We start from the raw sequence: 20,933 nt of genomic DNA on the forward strand, positions 1-20,933 counted from the left end.
GCAAATGCCCCAGAGCTCAGGAGCTTGCTGGTCAGCTTGTCCTGCCACAGAAGGATGGCCTTATCCTCCCTTCTGTCTTGCAAATCTTGCACTACTGCTCATCAGTCATTGGCAGACCCTAAGTTATATCCCACAACTTTAATTCCACAGAAATCTGGAAAGTGTGGCTTTAACCTTCCATACATTGTAATTCAGGAGATGGACGGGGGCGGGGGGAGAATGGAAACTAAAAAATGATTAATATCTAGAACAGTCCACTCCTTTTACCTATAATCTTTCAAGCAGATAACAAAACTGTATGCCACCGAATTTAACCATTCCCTCTTTTAAATGAAAATATGTTCATCCTATCCCTGAAGTCTCTATACTCATTATTATGTGATATTCCTCTTCTATTTAGTCAAAATCCCACCTTAAGACACTCAAACCTAAAGACTATCTTATAAAACTAACTACCACTACCAAATGTTATATAAAAGGAAAAGGAGAAGTAATTCAAAGAAATTCATTAATTCATACAAAAAGAAAGCAAGGAAGAAAACATGCGTAGCTTCTATGGTTCTTTATTCTGCAACTGGCCAAAAAACCGCAGCTGGTATTTATAACTTCCTCTTTCCATCTTCCTTTTGTCCCCAGAAAACTCTCCAGCTAGTAGAGTGATGCAAACCTTTAATCCTGAAGGGCCTGAGCCCTTAGCAGTCCTGCCTGTGTTGGGCAGGAGTAGACTTCCATTAACATTTATCACTGGACACCTAATTACCCCTGACTCCATTGTGTAGCTGCAACATTATTTCTCCTTGGTAAATAGTATTAATCACCCCAGACAGCTTTGTAACCCCCTTATTTTCTTAATGACTTGATGACATGAAGAACTTGCAATGTCAAGATACAATTTCAAGTCCCCTTTCAAGAACTATTTGTCCCCTGATAGAAACAGAGCCCAGGGTCATGGAAGTAGAAAGCACTAATTTTGCAAGTGTGTGATCAGGTCTAACTGTGGGAGATAACCCTTCCACTTCTACTCTGTTTCCAAGGTTCATGTATTCTGGCCAGGAAGACACAGAAACCTAGTTTAGAGTGTATACTGCTCCTGAAAGACAGTACATCCAACTTGCTAAGTGCTGTCTCCTCCTTGGGGCCATAACTGAGGCTTCATACTCCACCCCACTGTCCTATAAGGCCAGCTGCTTTTGGATGATGAGGTTCATGATTAAGCTATTTAATCCCATGGTAGCTAGTGTACTGCCTCACTTTTTCTGTAAAATGGGTTCCTCAGTGAGAAATACCATGAAGCTGAATAAGGCATTCGGAATGTCCAACAATGTGTTGGCAGAAACACTGCAGGAAGGAAAAGCAAATTGAATAAGTGTTTATTTCAAAAAATAAGTGGAGTAAGTGCTTTACTCCAAATAGGAAAAATCCCTGCCCTCTCCAGGTAAGTGGTCTACCACCAAGTGGCTGGCTGATGTCCCTTGGAATATGATACTCCACACTGGGGGCTTAGTGTGGATCTCTGCTGTTGGCACCTTGGGTGTTCAGCAGCCAGATCAACCTTACCCTCTTTATGTGTTTGAACGAGCACTGGGGTAGCTGGGAAAAAGACCGGCTGACATAAGTCTTCTTTCTCACCTGCTTCTCAAAAGCTTTCTCAGAAGTGGATTTCTTTGGTGAATATCCACAAGGGAACCCAATTTGCTCACAATCTGTCCATTCCAAGTGGTTCATCAACATCGTTCTCCCTAGACCTCTTCATCATGAACCCTCAGATCTCATTTCTTCCCAGTCTCTGAACATCCAGCTAAATCCTTAGCTACTGACTCTGCGTAAGCCACTGAGGGAGGGGCCTTTGGTTCTTCTAGGGGGACCTGGTTAGAAAGTGAATGAACAGGTTGTGTGTGGTTAATCTACTCCAATTTTCCTGACTCCCTAAGTATTTTTGATTTCTTCCTCTGCATTACTTGGCACTGCGATTTCATTTAACGTGGCCACCACTGAGCTCAGGTTGTGGTAGAGCAACAGAGAGAACTGCTTAGCTGCTCCAGCTGCTGGAGCTAGCACATTGACTTTCCTCATCTTCATGTCATCTTTAGAATCACTTTTCCATGCATATTTCCTGGGTTTCGGTTGATAAAAATTAGTGAAATCTTGCAATTCTTTTGTTGTGTAAACCATCTTCTCTTGACCAGATCATTTCCTTTTAAGTGGACAGGAAGTAGGATTTATTGGTGGGTGTGAATAAGGAGGGGGCAGCACAGTGGAAGCCCTCACGAGTGCCGGGCCCACCACTGGTCCAGGGTCTCCATCAGATCTTGTCCATATCCTCTTGGGGCACGTTAGCATCTGATTCTAGTTCTAGGATTGAAAACACGAGGAGGGGATGGGGCGTCTGGACAATCAGCAACTCCTTGCAAGATGACTGCTTCCAGCTCTGCAAGCGAGGCTGTACCAGCCTCATCAGACGATGGTGGAAAGCCTGTGAGATGCAGCAGCATTTGGGGGAGCAGTGGTACTTGGGTTCATTCACATCCACCCAAATTCCCAGGGCTTCCTTCTTTCCCAATCAATACCCTCAGTGTTCACGGTAGGAACCTGAGGAGGCTGCAAATTAAATTTATCTTGTCATTCTGCTACCTGCAGCATCAGGTTTCACACCTGATTTTTACAACATCAGCCCCGAGGCTACATGAAATAAGAGGTTCTTCTTGGGCAGTCATATAAGCTTGTGTCCTCTGATCATGCTTGAGTTTATCTTTTTTTTTTATGCTCTCTTGTGTAGTCCAGGGGCTCAAACATTCAGAAAACTTGTCCCTGCTATTGCCATCGCAGCTGCCACAGCCACCCCACATCCATGAAGCTGGCAAATGGACACCTGCAAACACCCACCGCTGTCACAGCTTTCTTGTCACCTGGAAATGCCACAGGAGGATGGCTCTACCTCCTACCTTCTAAACCTCCCACCAGTGCTTCTTATTTGGCGAACGTAAATCCTGCCCAGGACCTGAGCTACAAGGAAAGTGTATGTTTCAGCTGGGGACACTGCAATACAGGGGGAATGTAGAAGAGAGGCAGGAATAGAGGCTCCATATTTAATGTATATTTGAGGTCCGTCTTGGGACGACCTTCCTCCCTCACTCCAGCTAAGATGTTGAGAGTACAGACTCCTGGTTCTAATTTTAGCTCCACTGCTTAACTAGCTGTGCTATCTAACTTCTCTATGCCTCGGACCTCAGTTTTGTCATTCCTTGAATGGGATCAGTAGTGGCGCCTGTCTCCCGGTATTGTTGTGAGGATATACGCATCGACTGGCGTGTGAGACAAGACAAATTCTCAATACTCTTAAGTCACTGTGACAATGAGCCAGTGTGAGTCTGGGAGTGTGTCACAAACCATCAGGTGAGTAGGATTTATTATAAATAGAGGGCTACTTGGATTGCACTTTGGTAGGAAACACCACGAGGTCCGGTAGGAAGTTGCACTTCGGTAGGAAACTTCAGGAGGTCCTGTAGGAAGCAGGTGGCTCTCCTTAACTGCAGCTGCCTGATAAGCGGGCAGGCAAGTACCTGTCCATGCCGGATGGATGGGTGGGAATGGGTTGAAGGGCGATTGCGCCCCAGGCCTCTCCTCACCAACTTTCTGGACTTGAGGGAGCAGCAGTGAGGAATGGAGGGAGGGGCACAGGCCCCGACTTGAACTGGATCCTGGGGTCGCCACCTACCAGCGGCAGGTCCCTGGGTGAGTTCACCTACTCAGTTTCTTCTGTTGTCAAATGGAGCCGATAATATCCACCTCCCCAACCCCACCCCAAAGTCAGCGTCGCATAGTCAGTGGGATCACAGCGGGGCAACAGGGTCCTCTCCTCCCGGCCGAGCTTCCCCACAGGGGTCGGTAACTGCCCCAGGCCGCCCAGCGCGCAGGGTCCCGGACGCCTCCCGCGCACCCTGCGGGGCAGCAGCGCGCTTGTGCGGCAGGGGACAGGGCGGCGGGAGAGGAAGGAGGAGTCCGTGAGGAAAACGAAACCGAGAGCGAGCTGCCCGGACTCGGCTGCTCTCCGCCCGCCGCGGCGCCGCAGGGTGAGCGGGCTGGTGCGAGCCGGAGAGCGCGGGGACGACGTGGACGCGGGTCGGCAGCCCCCGGCCAGGCCGCACCGGAGCGCGGTCCCAGGCCCGCAGCCAGGTGGGGGCCCTTCCCGGATCCCTGGAAAGGATCGCGGAACGAGACGGGAACTGAAAACCATTTTCCTCCCACGAAAAATTTTGTCCAGCGCAGGTAAAAACTATCTCCCAGGCAGAGATTGGGGGCTGGGGGAGTCTGGGTGAAAACGGATCGCGCAATGACTCGGTACACGGACGGGAAATATGGAGGCCTGAAATGCCCATAGATTGGCTAAATAGTCTCTGGCTAAAAATCTCGTGCCTGGAGGGTTGCGATAGTTTCCCAATTGCCCGGTCTCAGCTCCTGCCCCCACTCTGTCTCCCTCCCCCCACCTCCACCCCATCCCTCTTTTCCACTCCTCCGCAGCTAAGTGTTCCTTTAAGTCAGAACCAGACATTCCCTCTCTCAGACCTCCTCCATAGCTTCCTGTCTTGTCAGAATTCTAGAAACCTGCGGTCCCCAACCCCCTTGGTAGGGTCCGTGGCCTGCTAGGAACTGGGCCGGGCATCACCGCCTGAGCTCCGCTCCCGCCTCCTCCCCCATCCTCCCCTCCCCGAGGAAAAACTGTCTTCCATGAAACCGGACCCTGGTGCCAAAAAAGTTGGGGATCGCTGCAGTATAACCGTTTGTTAGGGCCAGGCAAGGCCCCTGGCCGCCATGGCTTCCGTGCTGTTCCTGGGGCCCAGTCAAGCATGCTCCGTCCCTAGGCCTTTGCACTGCCCCTTTCTTCTTCCCGGAAAGCTCTTCCCCCAGACACCTGTTTGGGCAAATCCCTCACTTCTTCCAATGCCTGCTCATAGAGCAGCCTTCTCCCAACAACCTGCATGTGATGGAAACCCCACTCTGCCCTCTCTGCTCTCCTTACCCTACTTCAGTTTTCACCGTAGTTCTTATCACCCTGTGACATTTTCTGTATGCGTCTGTGTTCCTCCACCACTAAGTTCACAAGAGCAGGATTTTGTTCAGCAGCACCTAGTACATAATAGGTGCTCATTATATAGTTGTTAAATGAGTGGTACTTCATAAATTCTCTTTGAATTCTGGGATAATGAGAGTTCCTATTGGAAGTTTTTACATTTTCTTTAGTACGAAAAATGCTTTGCCAGATGGAAGCTAAAAGACATGCTCTCTGCGGTCACTTCGGAGTGTAGACTCTTAGGCAGATTATGCTCTTGTTCTTCAGTTTGCTTATTTGAACCTGAAGATCCAAAACTCTCTACCTGTAGTTTATTCCTTTTATGAATCAGATACCGGTTGAATGCATGTTATGTGTGAATTAATGTGCGGGCCTGCAGGAGGCTCAGTCTCTGGGGGTTTGGGGGGCCCCATAGTCTGCTGGAAAGGAATGGAGCTACAGCCGGAGTAATTTCTGGGCATGAGTAAAGTGGACAAATACCATTTGTTAGTGATTACAATGGAGATTTATTTTTGGTGAATGAGTAAGACATAGAACTTGCTCCCCAAAGGGCTCAAGGATTAGTTTAAAAAGCAGTGAGGCCTGTGACGAGGGCCTGGCAAGGTAGAGTGGCAGCCCATGGAGGGGCACTAACTGATGCTACAGCATCAAAGAAGGCTGTGTTGATCCCAGTCGATGATTGGAGGTTGCCTGGTAGACAGAGGATGCAGATACTGCATTACAAGTTTAGAGGAAAGCAGGTGACAAGTCTTGGAGGCAGGATCTGGAGATACTTTGGTATTCATTCATTATTGAGTCCCTATTATAAGCTTGTTCCCTTTCCTCTTGTAATTCATGTTCCATTTTGGAAAACAGTCATAAATAAGCAATTGTAATAAAGAGGACAAGGACTGTGAAGGAACCAGTGAAAGAAAGAGTGTCTGGGATTTTGAAGTGACATCTGTAGGAAGTAGGAGTTGACCAGGCAAAGGCAGCAGAAGAGGATAGAGCCAAGAGCATTTTAGGAGGGAAATGGGTTGGACAGAGGCAGTTAGGGGTTCAGGAAAGAGTCAATGGTGGAGATGTATTTTTGAGAACCATCACTGTGGAGGTGAAATTTAAAGCCACAAACCTGGAGGTGGCACCAGGGGAGTGAGTGTAAGTGGAGAAGAGCAGGTCTAAGGACTGGGCCCCAAGATACTACAATCTCTAGAAGAAAGGAAGATGAAGAGGGACCAGGAAAGGAGTCAGAAAAGGAGTAGCTTGTGAGAAAAGAAGAAAACTGGGAGAGTGGGTGCCTTAGAAGTCCAAGCTAAGAAGGGGGTAGGAGGAAGAAAGGAATGAACAACCATATCAAATGTTGGTAGACAAGGACTGAAAACTACCAGATTTAGTGATGGGGAAGCTGTTGGTAACCTTGACAAGAACTATTTCCGTGGCTTGTGGAGGCTGCATGATTGGATCAATGTTTTAAAAAGATTGCAATGTGGCTATTGTAAAAAACAAAACAAAACCAAAAACAGAAAATAGTAAGTATTGATGAGGATATGGAGAAATTGGAACTCTTGTGCATTGCCAGTGGAAATGTAAAATGGCATAGCCACTGTGGAAAACAATTTGGTGGTTCCTCCAAAAATTAAACATAGAATTGCCATATGATTCACCTCCACTTCTAGGTATATACCCTAAATATTTGAAAGTAGAGACTTAAACAAATATTTATACACCAGTGTTCATAGCAGTATTATTCATTATAGCCAAAAGGTGGAAATAACCCAAATGTCCATCAACAAATGAATGGATAAAGAAAATGTGTTATAAACATACAGGGAATATTATTCAGCCTTAAAAAGGGAGGAAATTCTGACACATCCTATAACATGGATGAACTTCGAAGACATTATGCTAAGTGAAATAATCAGACACAAAAGGAAAAATATTATATGATTCCACTTTTATGAGGTACCTAGAATAGGCAAATTTATAGAGACAGAAAATAGAATGGAGGTTAGCAGGGACTGAAAAGAGGAAGAAATGGGGAGTTATTGTTTTAGGGGTACAGACTTTCTGTTTGGCATAATGCAAAGAGTTCTGGATGTGGATGGTGGTGATGGCTGTACAACATTGTGACTGGACTTAATGCCAGTGAATTGTACACTGAAAAGTGGTTAAAAGGATAAATTTCATCTTATGTATATTTTATCACAATTTTAAAATGTAAAAAAAAAAATAATAAGATCATGATGGCTGCAGGGTACAGGGTAGAGAAGGAATTGAAGTAGCTGTAGGAACTGGTTCTGAGATTCTTGCAGCCGTCCAGGAGTGAGATGTTGGTGGCTTGAACCAGGATGGTGGCTATAGACATTGTTGAGAAGCAGAAGAATTTTGGTAGTAGGACCTAGTTATAGATTAGAAGGTAGGGAGAGGAAATGTCAAGGATGCCTCTCAGATTCATGGTTTTCAGACTTGGATGGATAGTAGAGTCATTTTCTGAGAAAGGAAACTCCAAAACAGTTTGGGGAAGATCATAAATGCAGTTTTGGATATTTTGAGTTTAAAAAAGTTCATTCAAGGTGCTCAAGTGGAGATAGAGGGATCTAAAACTCAGAGAGAGGTTCATAAAGGATATGTAAATTTTAGAGTTAATGACATGTAGATGGTCATTGACATCATGGACATGAAAGACATCACCTAAAGGAGAAATACAGAGTGAAGAGAATAGGATCTTTGGATCACACCAACATTTACAGTCTACAAAGATTAAGGAATGGTAGAAAGAGTGGCCCTGGAAGAAAGAAAATCGAAAGAGCTTTCCAACAAGAAAGAAGAGGTCTAACAGGGTCTGCTTTCTGTCTCTATGGATTTACCTATTGTGGATGTTTCACATAAATGGAATCATACAATACTTTATGATCTTTTATGTCTGGCTTTTTTCATTTAGCATAATGTTTTTGAGAGTCATCCATGTTGTAGCATGTATCAGTACTTCATTTATTTATTTATTTATTTATTTATTTATTTTTTGAGACAGAGTTTCACTCTGTTGCCCAGGCTAGAGTGCCGTGGCATCAGCCTAGCTCACAGCAACCTCAAACTCTTGGGCTCAAGCAATCCTACTGCCTCAGCCTCCCAAGTAGCTGGGACTACAGGGATATGCCACCATGCCCAGCTAATTTTTTCTATATATTTTTAGTTGTCCAGCTAATTTCTTTCTATTTTTAGTAGAGACAGGGTCTCGCTCTTGCTCAGGCTGGTCTCAAACTCCTGACCTCAAGCGATCCTCCCACCTCAGTCTCACAGAGGGCTAGAATTATAGGTGTGAGCCACCGCACCCGGCCAGTACTTCATTTCTTATTATGCCTGAATAATATTCCATTGTGTGGATACACCACATTTTGTTTACCATTCATCGGTTCATGGACACTTGGTTTGTTTCTACTTTTCAGCTATTGTGAACGGTGCTGCTATGAACATTCCTGTGTAAGTATTTGTTTGAAAATCTGTTTTTCAATTCTTTGAAATAACTGAAAATGGAATTGGTGGGTTTTATGGCAATTCCAAATTTAACTTTTGGAGGAAGTACCACACTGTTTTCCCCAGCAGCTGCATTGTTTTACATTCCCATCAGCAATGTATGAGGATTCCAGTTTCTCTACATCCTCACACACACTTTCATTTTTTAATTATTATTATTATTATTGTTGTCATCCTAGTGGGTGTGAAATGGTATTTAGTTGTTGTTTTGATTTGCATTTCTGCAAATGACTAATGATGTTGAGCATATTTTCATGTGCTTGTTGGCCATTTGTATATCTTCTTTGGAGATATCTGTTCAAGTACCTTACCTATTTTTTAATTGGGTTGTCTTTTTGTTGTTGAGTTGTTGGAGTTCTTTATATATTCTGGATACTGTACTACTATACCCTTATCAGATATATGATTTACAGACATTCCATTCTGTAGATTGTCTTTTCATTTTCTTCATAGTGTCCTTTTTTATTATTGTCATTATTTTTATTTTAATTTTTTTAGAGATAGGGTCTGTCTCTGTTGCCCAGACTGGAATGCAGTGGTGTGATCATAGCTCACTGCAACTTCTAACTTCTGGGCTCAAGTGATTCTCCTGCCTCAGCCTCCTTAGTAGCTGGGATTACAGGTGCGTGTTACCATGCTTGATTAATTTTTTTTTTTGTAGAAATGAGGTCTTGCTGTGTTGCTCAGGCTGGTCTCCAGCTCCTAGCCTCAAGCAATCCTCACTCCTTAGCCTCCCAAAGTGCTGGGATTACAGGCATGAGCCACTGCACCCGGCCCATCGTGTCCTTTGATGTACAAAAGTTTTTAATTTTGATGAAGCCTGATTTATCTGTTTTCTTTTGTTGCTTGTGCCTTTGCTCTCATATCCAAGATTTCATCACCAGATCCAAGGTCATGAAGATTTACCCTTATGTTTTCTTCAAAAGGTTTTATAGTTTGGGCTCTTACATTTAGATTCTATATCCTCCAAATTTTGTTTGTAATTTAAATTATTGCCACTGTCTTGGTCCAGTTAGATCTGTAAACTGGGGTCTCAATTTACTCATGGGTTAAATTATTCTAAAATTGATTTCTGCAAAATTTGGGAGGATTTTTTGGGTTATATTGGAGAATCTATTTCCATGTAGCTAAATCCTTCATTAATTTCATAAATTTCACTTATATATACTCTAAATCTTTTTCTTCTGAACATTAAAAAGATCTAATTATACCCTTGCAGCCTTTTTCCCTTTTAAGCAAATGGACAAATTTGTACTTGACACTCAATGGAAGCAGAGAGCAGAGTTAAAGAGAAGGGCCCTATTCTTTCACTGGCCAGTTGAGTTTTGAAAGAAAATTTTGGAGAAATTAGCTTTGTTGTGCAGTCCATGAGAGAAGAAGAATGGTTTTGAAAGAAGTCTCTGAATTTCTGTGGAGCCGAGATGAGTCATACTCCCATTTGTCTTTTAAACTGGACTGGGAAAAATCAGATTAAATATGTTCTGTTAGTATCACTCATTCAAATATCTCTTCTACTGTAGGTTATTGGAAGAAGAAATGGCCAGTGATCGTTCCCCAGGTTTCTTCATGGAGGAACTTAATACATACCGGCAGAAAAACAATGTAGCACTTGAGTATCGTGAACTGCCTAAGACGGGACCTGCACATGACCTAAGGTAAGTTGCTATAAAAAAAGGGCATGACCCTACTAGGGAAATGGAAACTCTGGCACAGTTTTGAGGTTTTAATACTTTAGCCTTATAGCAAAGTTGCCAAAGAGTTCTGTGAGAATCCTCTTGACATAAAATGGTCACCCCAGATGACTCCAGAGAAAAAAGCGGGGTATAGAAACCTTTCTGTGCTTCCAGAAGATGTGCTGTTTTGGGTGACTGCTTAAATTATATATTGAACATAAGTTCAAACCCTCAAAGGTCGTCATAGGAGGCAGTGGTGATTAGAGCACTTGTCCTCAGATGGTGTAGGAGTTGTATAATATTTTGTGACTATTCTCTTTGTAATCAGGTTTACATTTCAAGTTATAATAGATGGCAGAAAATTTCCAAGAGCTGAAGGTAAAACAAAGAAGGAAGCAAAAAATGCTGCGGCCAAATTAGCTGTTGAGATACTTAATAAAGAAAACAAGGTGAGTGATTGCCTTTTTTCTTAGTAAAAAGGAACTCACAGATCTATTTTATATTTCTTTACATTCAATACTCTGTTAACTTCTGTAAAAAAGAAAAACAAACTGTAAGGTTTCTTTGAAGTAGCCGGCGCCAGAGAAAGAAAAACGAGCAGAGTTGAAAGGGATAGGTAAAGAGGCTTTATTGGGGCGCTCCCGGGTGGGGGTAATGAGCCCCTGAGCAAGGGACCCGGGCGAGCCTCACGGGACCCACGGGACCCAGAGAAGCTGCCCCACCCAGAAGTCTGAGTGGGTTTATATAGGTTCTTAGGGCTGGGGGATGGAAGCTTCTTCAGCCAGGAGATGTCGGTGTGAGGAGTGAGGAATTTCTTTGTTTTAGCTTTGGGGCGGGTATTGAGGGATAGGAGGAGCCACCTCTTTTTTCATTAGGCAAGGGAGGGGTGCCTGCCACCAGCCTTACACAAACAAACAAACAAAAAAAAAAAAAAAAACAAAGTATATTTCTTTACATTCAAGAGTTTGGTTCAATCTTTTTTCCCTGTCTCTGTTTCTAGTGAGAGATACACCTAGGAAATAATGGGCAAAGCTGGATAATATTTATTTAGAGTGTCAGCAGCAGTTAAATACTCTAGAGCTGAACACATATGGAAAAGTCAGAAATATTTAGTGAGAAATGAGCTGACAGGTTCTAGAAGGAGTGCCTTCCATCTAATTGAGGAAGTATAGTAGAAAAGGAAAAAGAGTGGGGAGGGAGGGGCAAAAACCTACCTAACAGTGAACACTATTTGGGTGATGGGCACACTTACAGCCATGATGCAAGCATTATAAAAGTGATCCATGTAACCAGAAACATTTGTAATGCCTTAATATTTTGAAATAAAAACAAAGAAAAGGAAAAAAGAGGTAAAAATGATTGTAGGGAAAATGATGTACAATTATCCCTCAGTATCTGCAGGGAATTGGTTCCAGGACCCCTCACAGATGCCAAAATCCACTGAGTTCAAGTCCTTTGTATAAAATGGCATAATATTTGCATATAACATATGCATATCCTCCTCTATATAGTCATGCATCGCTTATGGACTGGGATACGTTCTGAGAATTGATTGCATTGTTAGGCAATTTTGTCATTGTGCAAACATCATAGAGTGTACTTACACAATCCTAGATAGGATAGCCTACGACACACCTAGGCAATATTGTATAGCCTATTGCTCCTAGGCTACAAACCTGTACCGCCTGTTAATGGTACTGAATACTGTGGGCAATTGTAACACAATGGTAAGTCTACTTGTGTATCTAAATATAGAAAAAGACAGTAAAACTACAGTATAAAAGATAAGAAGTGGTACCTGTACAGGACACCTACCTTGAATGGAGCTTGCAGGACTGGAAGTTGCTCTAGGTGAGTCAGTGAGTGAGCAGTGAGTGGATGTGAAGGCCTAGGACATTACTGTACACTACTATGGACTTTACAAACATTATACGCATGGGGTACACTAAATTTATAAAAAATATTTTTTCTTCAATAATAAATTAACCTTAGCTTACTGTAACTTTACTACTTTATAAAAGTTAAATTTTTTTTAACATTTTGACTCTTTTGTAATAATGCTTAGCTCAACACACAAACACATTGTACAGCTGTACAGAAGTATTTTGTTTCTTTATATCCTTATTCTGTAAGCTTTTTTTCTGTTTTTAAAATCTTTTATTTCTTTTTACTTTTTAAACTTTTTTGTTAAAAACTAAGACACAAGTACACACATTAGTCTAGGCCTACAGAGGGTCAGGATCATCACTATCACTGTCTTCTACCTCCACATCTTGTCCCATTGGAAGGCCTTCGGGGGTAATATACACATGGAGGCGTCGTCTCCTATGATAACAATACTTCCTTCTGGAACACCTCTTGAAGGACCTGCCTGAGGCTGTTTTGCAATTAACTTTTTTTTTTTTTAATAAATAGAAGGAATATACTCTAAAATACTGATAGAAAGTAGAGTATAGTAAATACATAAACCAATAACATAGTTGTTTATTATCATTATCCAGTACTGTGTACTAATAATTGTATGTGCTATACTTTTGAACAACTTGCAGCACAGATTTGTTTACATTAGCACCACCACAAATATGTGAATAGTGCATTGAACTATGACATTACCATGGCAATGACATTGCTAGGTGATAGGAATTTTTCAGCTCCATTATAATCTTATGGGATCACTGTCATATATGCGGTCAGTTGTTAACGGAAACGTCATGTGGAACATGGCTATACTTTCAATCATTTCTAGATTACTTATAACACTTAATGCAATATAAATGCTATTTAAATAATTGTTATACTGTATTGTTTAGGGAATAATGACAAGGAAAAAATCTGTACATGTTTAGTACAGATGCAAACATCCTTTATTTTTTTCAGATATTTTTGATCCAAGTTTGGTTGAATCAGGGGATGTGGAGCCCGTGGATAAGGGGAGCCAACTGTATATGGAAGGTAGTTAATGGAGAACCAATATGTGTGTAATTGGTATCCCTGAAGATGAGAACAGAGTAAATAGTACAGAATAAAACGATCTGAAGATGTTCTGCAAAAAATGTTTATGAGATAAAGAAAAACTTGACTGTAGATTTAAACAACTCAAAGATATAGGAAAATACAGAACCACTCAGATCAACCTTGATCATTATGAAAATACTGAGCTCTAGGGATGAAGAAAGAATGCTACAAGCACCTAGGAAGAAGAAGGAAAATATGTAAAATGGAAAAGTATTTTAAAAAGTGGCCGGGTGTGGTGGCTCACGCCTGTAATCCTAGTACTTTGGGAGGCCAAGCCAGGAGGATCACTTGAGGCCAGGAGTTTGACACCAGCCTGAACAAGAGCAAGATCCTGTCTCTACAAAAAATAGAAAATTTAGCTGGGCATGGTGACATGTGCCTGTAGTTTCAGCTTCTTGGGAGGCTGAAGCAAGAGGATCGCTTGAGCCCCAGGAGTTTGAGGTTGCTGTGAGCAAGGCTGATGCCATGGCACTCTAGCCCAGGCGACAGAGCAAGACTCTCTGTCTTGGGGAAAAAAAAAAAAAGGTTTCATGCTGTGCACAGCAACCTTAAAAACCAGGAAATGGTGGAGCTATGGTTATAAAATGATACGTGAAGTCATTTACCTGTGAGACCCAGAGGACCGTTCTCAGATATTGAAAATTTTGGAAAAATTGAACTTTCAAGATACTGAAAAAACTTACTTCAAGATATCATCCTTTTAGCCAACACTGAAACAAATCAAGCAAAATAACCAATCATAACTATTAATGAGCTAGAAAACTGAGTCAAGAAGTTAGAAAAAACAATAATGTAATATCTTCCCCTCAAAAAGCAGAAGAAAGAAAATAATAATGGAAGAAATTAATCTAAAAGAAACAAAGAAATAGTTACAAAAAATCAATAAAACAAAAAGCTAGTTCTTTGACAAGATTAATAAAATAGAAAAACTTTGAACAAGATTTTGTCAGATTAAAAAAAAAAGAAGGTACAAATAACAATAGCAGGAATGATGCTGTTATAGTCATCTTTTTCATTAAGTTTTAATCCAGGATACAGCTTTACCCTAATATCCGTTGCCCTATTTTTTGAGATTTAAAAAGGGTACAGCCAAGTCATAGGATGATTTAAAGGAAAAAAACAAAAAGAAAGGGTACAGCAAGCTAGAAAGTGTTATCGTACTTTGCAAGGAAAAACAAGAAAATGGACAATTTTGGTTTTCCTTATGAAACTATAAAAGGAAAATGGTTGATTTCTCTCTTATTGCTAAAATTTATCCTTGTGGGTTTTTTTTTCTGGTAGAGGGAGGTATATAGTTATACTTTTACTCAAGGTGATATAGTAGGGAAACACGTAGCATCTAAGTTGTCTTTCAAATTGCTCTTTTAGTACTTTTATTAGAAAAATAAAATAAAAGGGTCAATATTTGTTGTCATTTGTATTAAACAACATTGTTTTTCTTTGTAGGCAGTTAGCCCTCTCTCATCGACAACAGATACTTCAGAAGGATTCTCCATTGGGAATTACATAGGCCTTGTTAATAGGATTGCCCAGAAGGCAAAAGTAACCGTAAATTATGAACAATGTGAATTGAAGGACCATGGGCCCATGAGGTGAGATGTAGTTCAGCCTTTCCTTCTGTTTTATTGTTTTTGTTTTTTTAATTCCTTTTTTTTTTTTGGAGACAAAGTCTTGCTTTGTTGCTTGGGCTAGAGTGCTGTGGCATCAGCCTAGTTCATAGCAACCTCAAACTCCTGGGCTCAAGCATCCCCTGCCTTGGCCTCCTAAGTAGCTGGGATTACAGGCATGCACCACCAGGCCTGGATAATTTTTTCTATTTTTAGTAGAGACGGGGGTCTCTTGCTCAGGCTGGTCTCAAACTCCTGACTTCAAGTGATCCTCTCTCCTCGGCCTCCCAGAATGCTAGGATTACAGGCGTGAGCCACGGCTCCCAGCCTCCTTCTGTTTTCTTGTATCTAAGCAATAAAGTGGGTTTGTTTTTATAAATAAATCCATGCTTATCTAATTTTCCAGAAATATTTCTTTTTGTACATTTCTGTATGGAAGGTTTTATATGATTCGTAAGCAAATGGGGACTTATAATTTGTAATCAAAATGCTTAATTGCTGTAGCCATGAGATCCATCTACCATAATTGATCAAATTAGGGTAATCCTTTATTTCTAAGGTATATCTGGATGGTTTAGCTGTGGGACACCTGAGAGAGTACAGGGTACCTCTGCTTGCAGGACACAGAGATCTTCCCATCACTGAGGTCACTATGGCAGTAACTGTGTGACAATCTTTGTGCCACATGAGCAGAATGACTCCCTACTGTTGTCAGATTAGGGAGCTGTTTGTCCAGGTGTTTGTCTCTCATGTTTGATTGAACGGACAAATGCCATGTATCAGAAAGAATGCTTTCTAGCCCTAGACTTTGAAGAGACCAGGATTTGAGGGATCTGATGAGGAAGACAGAAAAACTAGAGCTTGAGAGTTACTGGGAACATCACCAGTGAGCTAAGATGTGTGGAATTGAGGCTAAAGAACAAATTGGAACTGGAAAAAAGGGGAAGCAAATGAGTATGAGGGAGATTGTTCTCAACTACAACTAACCAGTGAAATGAGAGAGAAGAAAAACATCTATTAATAAGTGGCAAATAGTACCATTTAGTATACTGTCCTATGAAGTAACTCATCCATTTACTTTTTACTCTAATGGCTTTTGGGCCAGAACGAGGAAGAGAAAAATGTGACAGTATTCATTGGAATGAAATAGTCATAAGTGAATTCTGTGAGCCCACCTCAATAATTAGGAGACTATTTTATTTTTCCGTAGCTCACTTTTTTGATTCCTTTGAATTAAGCACTCTAACATTAAATACCTAAAAGAGAGAAGAAGTCTATTTGGAGATACCTGAACAAAACAGCAGCTATAGCAATTACCCAGTTGCTCAGCCCAGCTCTTTAATTCAAGGCCTATCGGGGAAGACTTACTCTGGTTGGATGTGTTTCTGTCTATGACCTCCAATTGAAACATAAATTAAAAGAAATGCAAATACTGGAATAATCTTTCAATAATATATAGTAATTTCATGATATAAATTGCCATGTCTATTGCTTTACCCCTTAAAGCCTTGCCTAAGCACAAATGTCCTTACATCTAATATAAGGAAAGTGTGGGCTTCAATGTGGGACATATACACTGTTGGGATTTTCTTAAGTTTTTGTGCACATAGAAAATGCTGAAGTTAGAGCAAAATCTATGCTATGCTCATATCCTACAAAGGCCATAGCACTGTAACCTCACAGCTTCTCCTGTAGAAGCCCTACTTTCTCTGTTGGCCTTTTCTTTCCCATTTGAGCATCTCTGAAAAATTCACAGGATCTCTTTCTTTCTTCCCTACCCTCATATCTTTTGATCTCTGGGGAATTTAAAAAAAATCACCACTTAGTGCCTTTGTGCCAGATCTTTCAAGAAGGCAACAAAGAGTTAGAAGTTGCGTGGAATATGCAAGCTGAGACATCAGTTAATCCTGGTTATTCAAACAAATCAGTTCCCCATCTTACTGAAGGTTTAAATTATACAAGATATGAAATATAACTCTAATAAATTAGTGTTATCTTAATTTCTTTGTTACTATGTGATTTTTTTCAAATCATAAGTTAGATTTCCTGTATTTTTCATATTTGGATAAGTACTGTCTCATTTCTCCTAGGTTTCATTGTAAATGCAAAATTGGGCAGAGAGAATTTCGTATTGGTAAAGGTTCTACTAAACAAGAGGCAAAACAATTGGCTGCTAAAAATGCATATTTTCAGATACAGTCGGAAGACCCCTATATGGTATGTACTGCTTTTGGATTTAATTTTTATATTATAAAATTCCTTCTGACGTTGATTTGAGGTTAGACAGTGTTTATATAATGCCAAAGCAGCCAGGTAGTCATGTAGCAAAATGATTCCTCTATTGTGTGTCACACCAATGAACCATAAGTCATGGAGCCATGAGGCTCCAGTGGGATAAAAGTTCTGTTGGCAACTCAGGGTTGTTTTTAAATCCAAATCAAACATCAATAAAAGTGTATTAATTTTGTAATTATTTATGGTTGTAGGTTTGGTAAATGTGGGGACATAAGTGTGATAGTACGTAGAGACTGGGAACCACTGTCAAGAAGTAATTTAGTTGCATTTAAGCCTACAAAGGGCTGCTCTTTCTTTCAGAAAGCTGATTCTTATTCTTTTACTACTGAGTATAACTCCAGAAGCATCCGTTCTGAGACCAGCAAATGGTACGTGTAGACAAACAATTGTGATACTTAACACATTCAAATTGCTGCCTTGAAAGAGCAACTTTTATGAAAATTTTTAATGTTTAAGGAGGATTTGGAGAAACTAGTGATAAAAAACAGAATTAATAAACTAAGAGTTATACCCTTTTCTTCTAGTGCTTCCGAATCATCATTGGAAATTGTCTTTTCAGCAAACGCATCAATCAGAAATCATAACAATGACAGTTTAAGTGATTCTTCATATTCTATGGTATGGTATTAGTTTCTAAACTTCCTACTTAATCTTACTTTCCTGTGTTTCCTCATTTAAAAATGATCTCCAGTATTCCACCATAATTTTGATATTTTTACCTCATGCACTCTTATTAAATAATAACATTCAATAGCCTTTTGACTCCCTCTTTTCTTTATAAACCCCCATTCCTCACATGCAAAATTCTTCCATACTTCACTTCCATCTTTCCCTACTCACCCTTGTATTTTAGTATATGCCTGTGATCTTGCTTTTCTCTCCCACCCAGCTAGATAATATTTAAAGGTTCATTAATATAGTTTTGTTTCTCTTTGTAAAAATCAGAACTAAACTTAAAATTAAAAATAAACTTAAAAATCATATAATGTTTTAGCTGGGTGTGGTGGCATGTGCCTGTAGTCCCAGCTCCTTGGGAGGCTGAGGCGGGAGGATCACTTGAGCCCAGGAGTTCAAGACCAGCCTGGGCAACGTAGATAGACCATGTCTCAAAATAAAAAAATCACATACTTTTTATGGTATTGATTAGTGTTACAAAAGTATTCTGTTTATAAAGAACTATAAATCAATAAGGAAAAGATAAGCAACTCAGTAGAAAAATGTATAAAGTATCTGAACAGACATTTCAGAGAAGAGATACCCAAATGGGCAATAAACATGAAAGGGTGATTTACTTTACTGAAAATCAGGGAAATGCAAATCAAAACAATTAGATACCATTCCAAACCCACCAGATTGGCAAAATTTAAGTCTTGCAATACTAAGTGTTGGTATAGGGCTTGATGAGAGTACAGATACTGATGGACTAAGAAACATGGTCACAGAGCCTTCTAGAAGTACAGGAGGAAAAACAAGAGAATGTAAGATGACTGATTTAATCATCTGAAATGACTTTCTGTTTTCTTTTGTTATAGAATGGTCTCAGAAGTAGTCACAAGAAGGTAAAAAGGTGAGTGTCATTATTCATTTGGACATAGTTTGAACTGGAGTTTTATTTTAGACTTGATCTGCTACCCTTGTTTATTATGTCTTCAATATTTTAGAGTGTTGTACACCCTAATTTGAGTGGCATTTCAGAAGTAGAAAGCTTGAAATCTACAAACAAATAATTTAAATGTGTAGAGAAATCTTTGAATATAGGCACATGCTACACTTTAGACATAAAATGCTAGGGGGTATTGCAAGAGTAATTAGTTAAGAGTATTATTTTGGATGAGGCTAACAAGGGAGTGGGCTTGGAGAGATGTTTTCAAGAGAAGTGCATTATTTTGCAAACAAGTAAGTAGGGTTAAAATAATGTCATAAACTCGGGTAAAAGAAAAAAGATCAAATACAAGTAAGTAGGGTTAAAATAATGTCATAAACTTGGGTAAAAGAAAAAAGATCAAATACAAGTAAGTAGGGTTAAAATAATGTCATAAACTTGGGTAAAAGAAAAAAGATCGAATGTTAACATCAATTCCGGTGAATTGGTTTCTTTAACTGAAGAGAAAAGCAAGGTTGTAAATATAGTCAGAAATGAGGGTGAGATGGCAGCAGGAGCCATTATGAGCCACCAGCGAATCCTGAACAGTGGATGATGTGTTGAAGAAGATGATCCTGGCGTGGATGTGTGGATGGAGAGAAGAGAGGTCTGCGTGTGAGGTGATGAGGCCCTCAGCCACGGTTACTGCGACAACGAGGAGGGATGAGGAGAACTGGTGAGAGAGACTGTAAAGGAAGACGAGATATGACTTGAGGGGATAGAGTGCAGTATCGGGGTGAAAGCACGAAGAAGAGGCACAGGAGACAGGAGTTGAAGATTGCTCCATTTGGAATGGGACACAGTCAAGAACCGTGGCACTGATGGTGCTAAGGAAGTTGGAGACTTGAGGGCTTAAAGGGAAGATCCAATTTGGATATGTTCAGTTTTAGGTGGTGTTTGCACTTCCAGTTGCATGTGGCTTATTCCCAGAATCACGGCCAGAATGAGGGTGCAAGGAGATGCACTTCCTGAGGTTTTGAGTCCAGAGGAAGAAAAGGAAAGGCTAGTGGCATGTCAACAATGAGTGTTTTCAGGGGAGAAAAGGAACCAGGAAAGGGATGAAACATCATTAGAAGACAGAGGAGAACTGTAGGTATATAGTTTTATAAAGAAAAAAGGTTAACACTTGCTACCCTGTTATTCTAATAGTTGACTCAAAATATAAAAAGCCTAGTGCAAGACATAAAACCTACTCTAAACAAGTTATATTTGATTCCAGTTTTATTTGAGTTTTACATTCTACTCTTAATTTTTAGAAATTTGGCACCTAGATTTTATCCTCCTGAGGGGAATGGAAACGAGCATACTGTGGACATCAGGTAAGATGGAACTCTGAAATAGAATTGTTTAAGCATATGTTCATTCAACAGAAGATTCTTAAGGGCCTGTTATGAGGTTAAATTATGTTTCCGCCTAAACAGTTTAATTGTTGTAGGAAAATCAGCCCTACAAAGGATCATCATCTCTTGGAGAAGTAAGATTTAGACAAACCCAAAGGGAGTGTGGTACATGTAGATCTCTCTGATGCTTATGTGCATTTCTCTGGCATCTGTGGAAGTTTTTAATATTGAAAGCAAATACTCCTGCAAACCAATGATTTTTTTTTTAAGAAAGTACTTCGTAGGGATCAGAATTGATCTACCTGAATTTGTTTTCTGTTTTCCAGCTCCATACCACATTTCACTTGAAAAAAGGGTTCCTCCAAATACCCAAAGGGTATTTGGGTTTAAATGAAATATCTAAAATGAAGGAGGCCTATTTGCAACAGAGGGCACTGAATATAAGTTTAAAAAACAATAAAGAATCAACAAATATTTATTAAGCATCTAATATATAATTGGCACTGTGCTGGGCCTTGGGTTTATAGTAGGAACAAATAGAAAAACGGTTCCTGCTCTTGTGGAGTTTTGTGGGGATGACCGACATTAAATGAACAATTACATGTAAAATCTACCATTGCAAACTACGGTCAGAGCTCTGAAGGAAAAGCAATGACATGGGGAGAATGGAAGCAGGACCCTTGGATTTAGGGTGAGAGGTGAGGCAAGCCAGTGAGGTCACCTTTGTGGGGAGGCCTGAAGGATGAGTTAGCACAGAGCAGTGGGGAGGCTCTGTGCTGG

General features: G+C 40.5%; 1 protein-coding gene across 1 annotated transcript in view; it reads left to right on the plus strand.

Annotated features, from left to right (window-relative positions):
- Window positions 1–4,046: 4,046 nt before the first annotated feature.
- Window positions 4,047–20,933, plus strand: part of EIF2AK2 (eukaryotic translation initiation factor 2 alpha kinase 2) — a 35,043-nt gene continuing 18,156 nt past the window's right edge. Inside the window, exons 1-9 of the mRNA XM_069493990.1 lie at window positions 4,047–4,266; window positions 10,102–10,236; window positions 10,583–10,703; window positions 14,716–14,861; window positions 16,967–17,093; window positions 17,472–17,539; window positions 17,696–17,789; window positions 18,704–18,738; window positions 20,070–20,132. Coding sequence (XP_069350091.1) covers window positions 10,118–10,236; window positions 10,583–10,703; window positions 14,716–14,861; window positions 16,967–17,093; window positions 17,472–17,539; window positions 17,696–17,789; window positions 18,704–18,738; window positions 20,070–20,132 — 773 coding nt within the window. The 5' untranslated portion in view covers window positions 4,047–4,266; window positions 10,102–10,117. The remainder of the gene's footprint in view (window positions 4,267–10,101; window positions 10,237–10,582; window positions 10,704–14,715; window positions 14,862–16,966; window positions 17,094–17,471; window positions 17,540–17,695; window positions 17,790–18,703; window positions 18,739–20,069; window positions 20,133–20,933) is intronic.

This window comes from Eulemur rufifrons, chromosome 19 (genome assembly GCF_041146395.1).
Source record: "Eulemur rufifrons isolate Redbay chromosome 19, OSU_ERuf_1, whole genome shotgun sequence".
Classification (NCBI taxonomy): domain Eukaryota; kingdom Metazoa; phylum Chordata; class Mammalia; order Primates; family Lemuridae; genus Eulemur; species Eulemur rufifrons.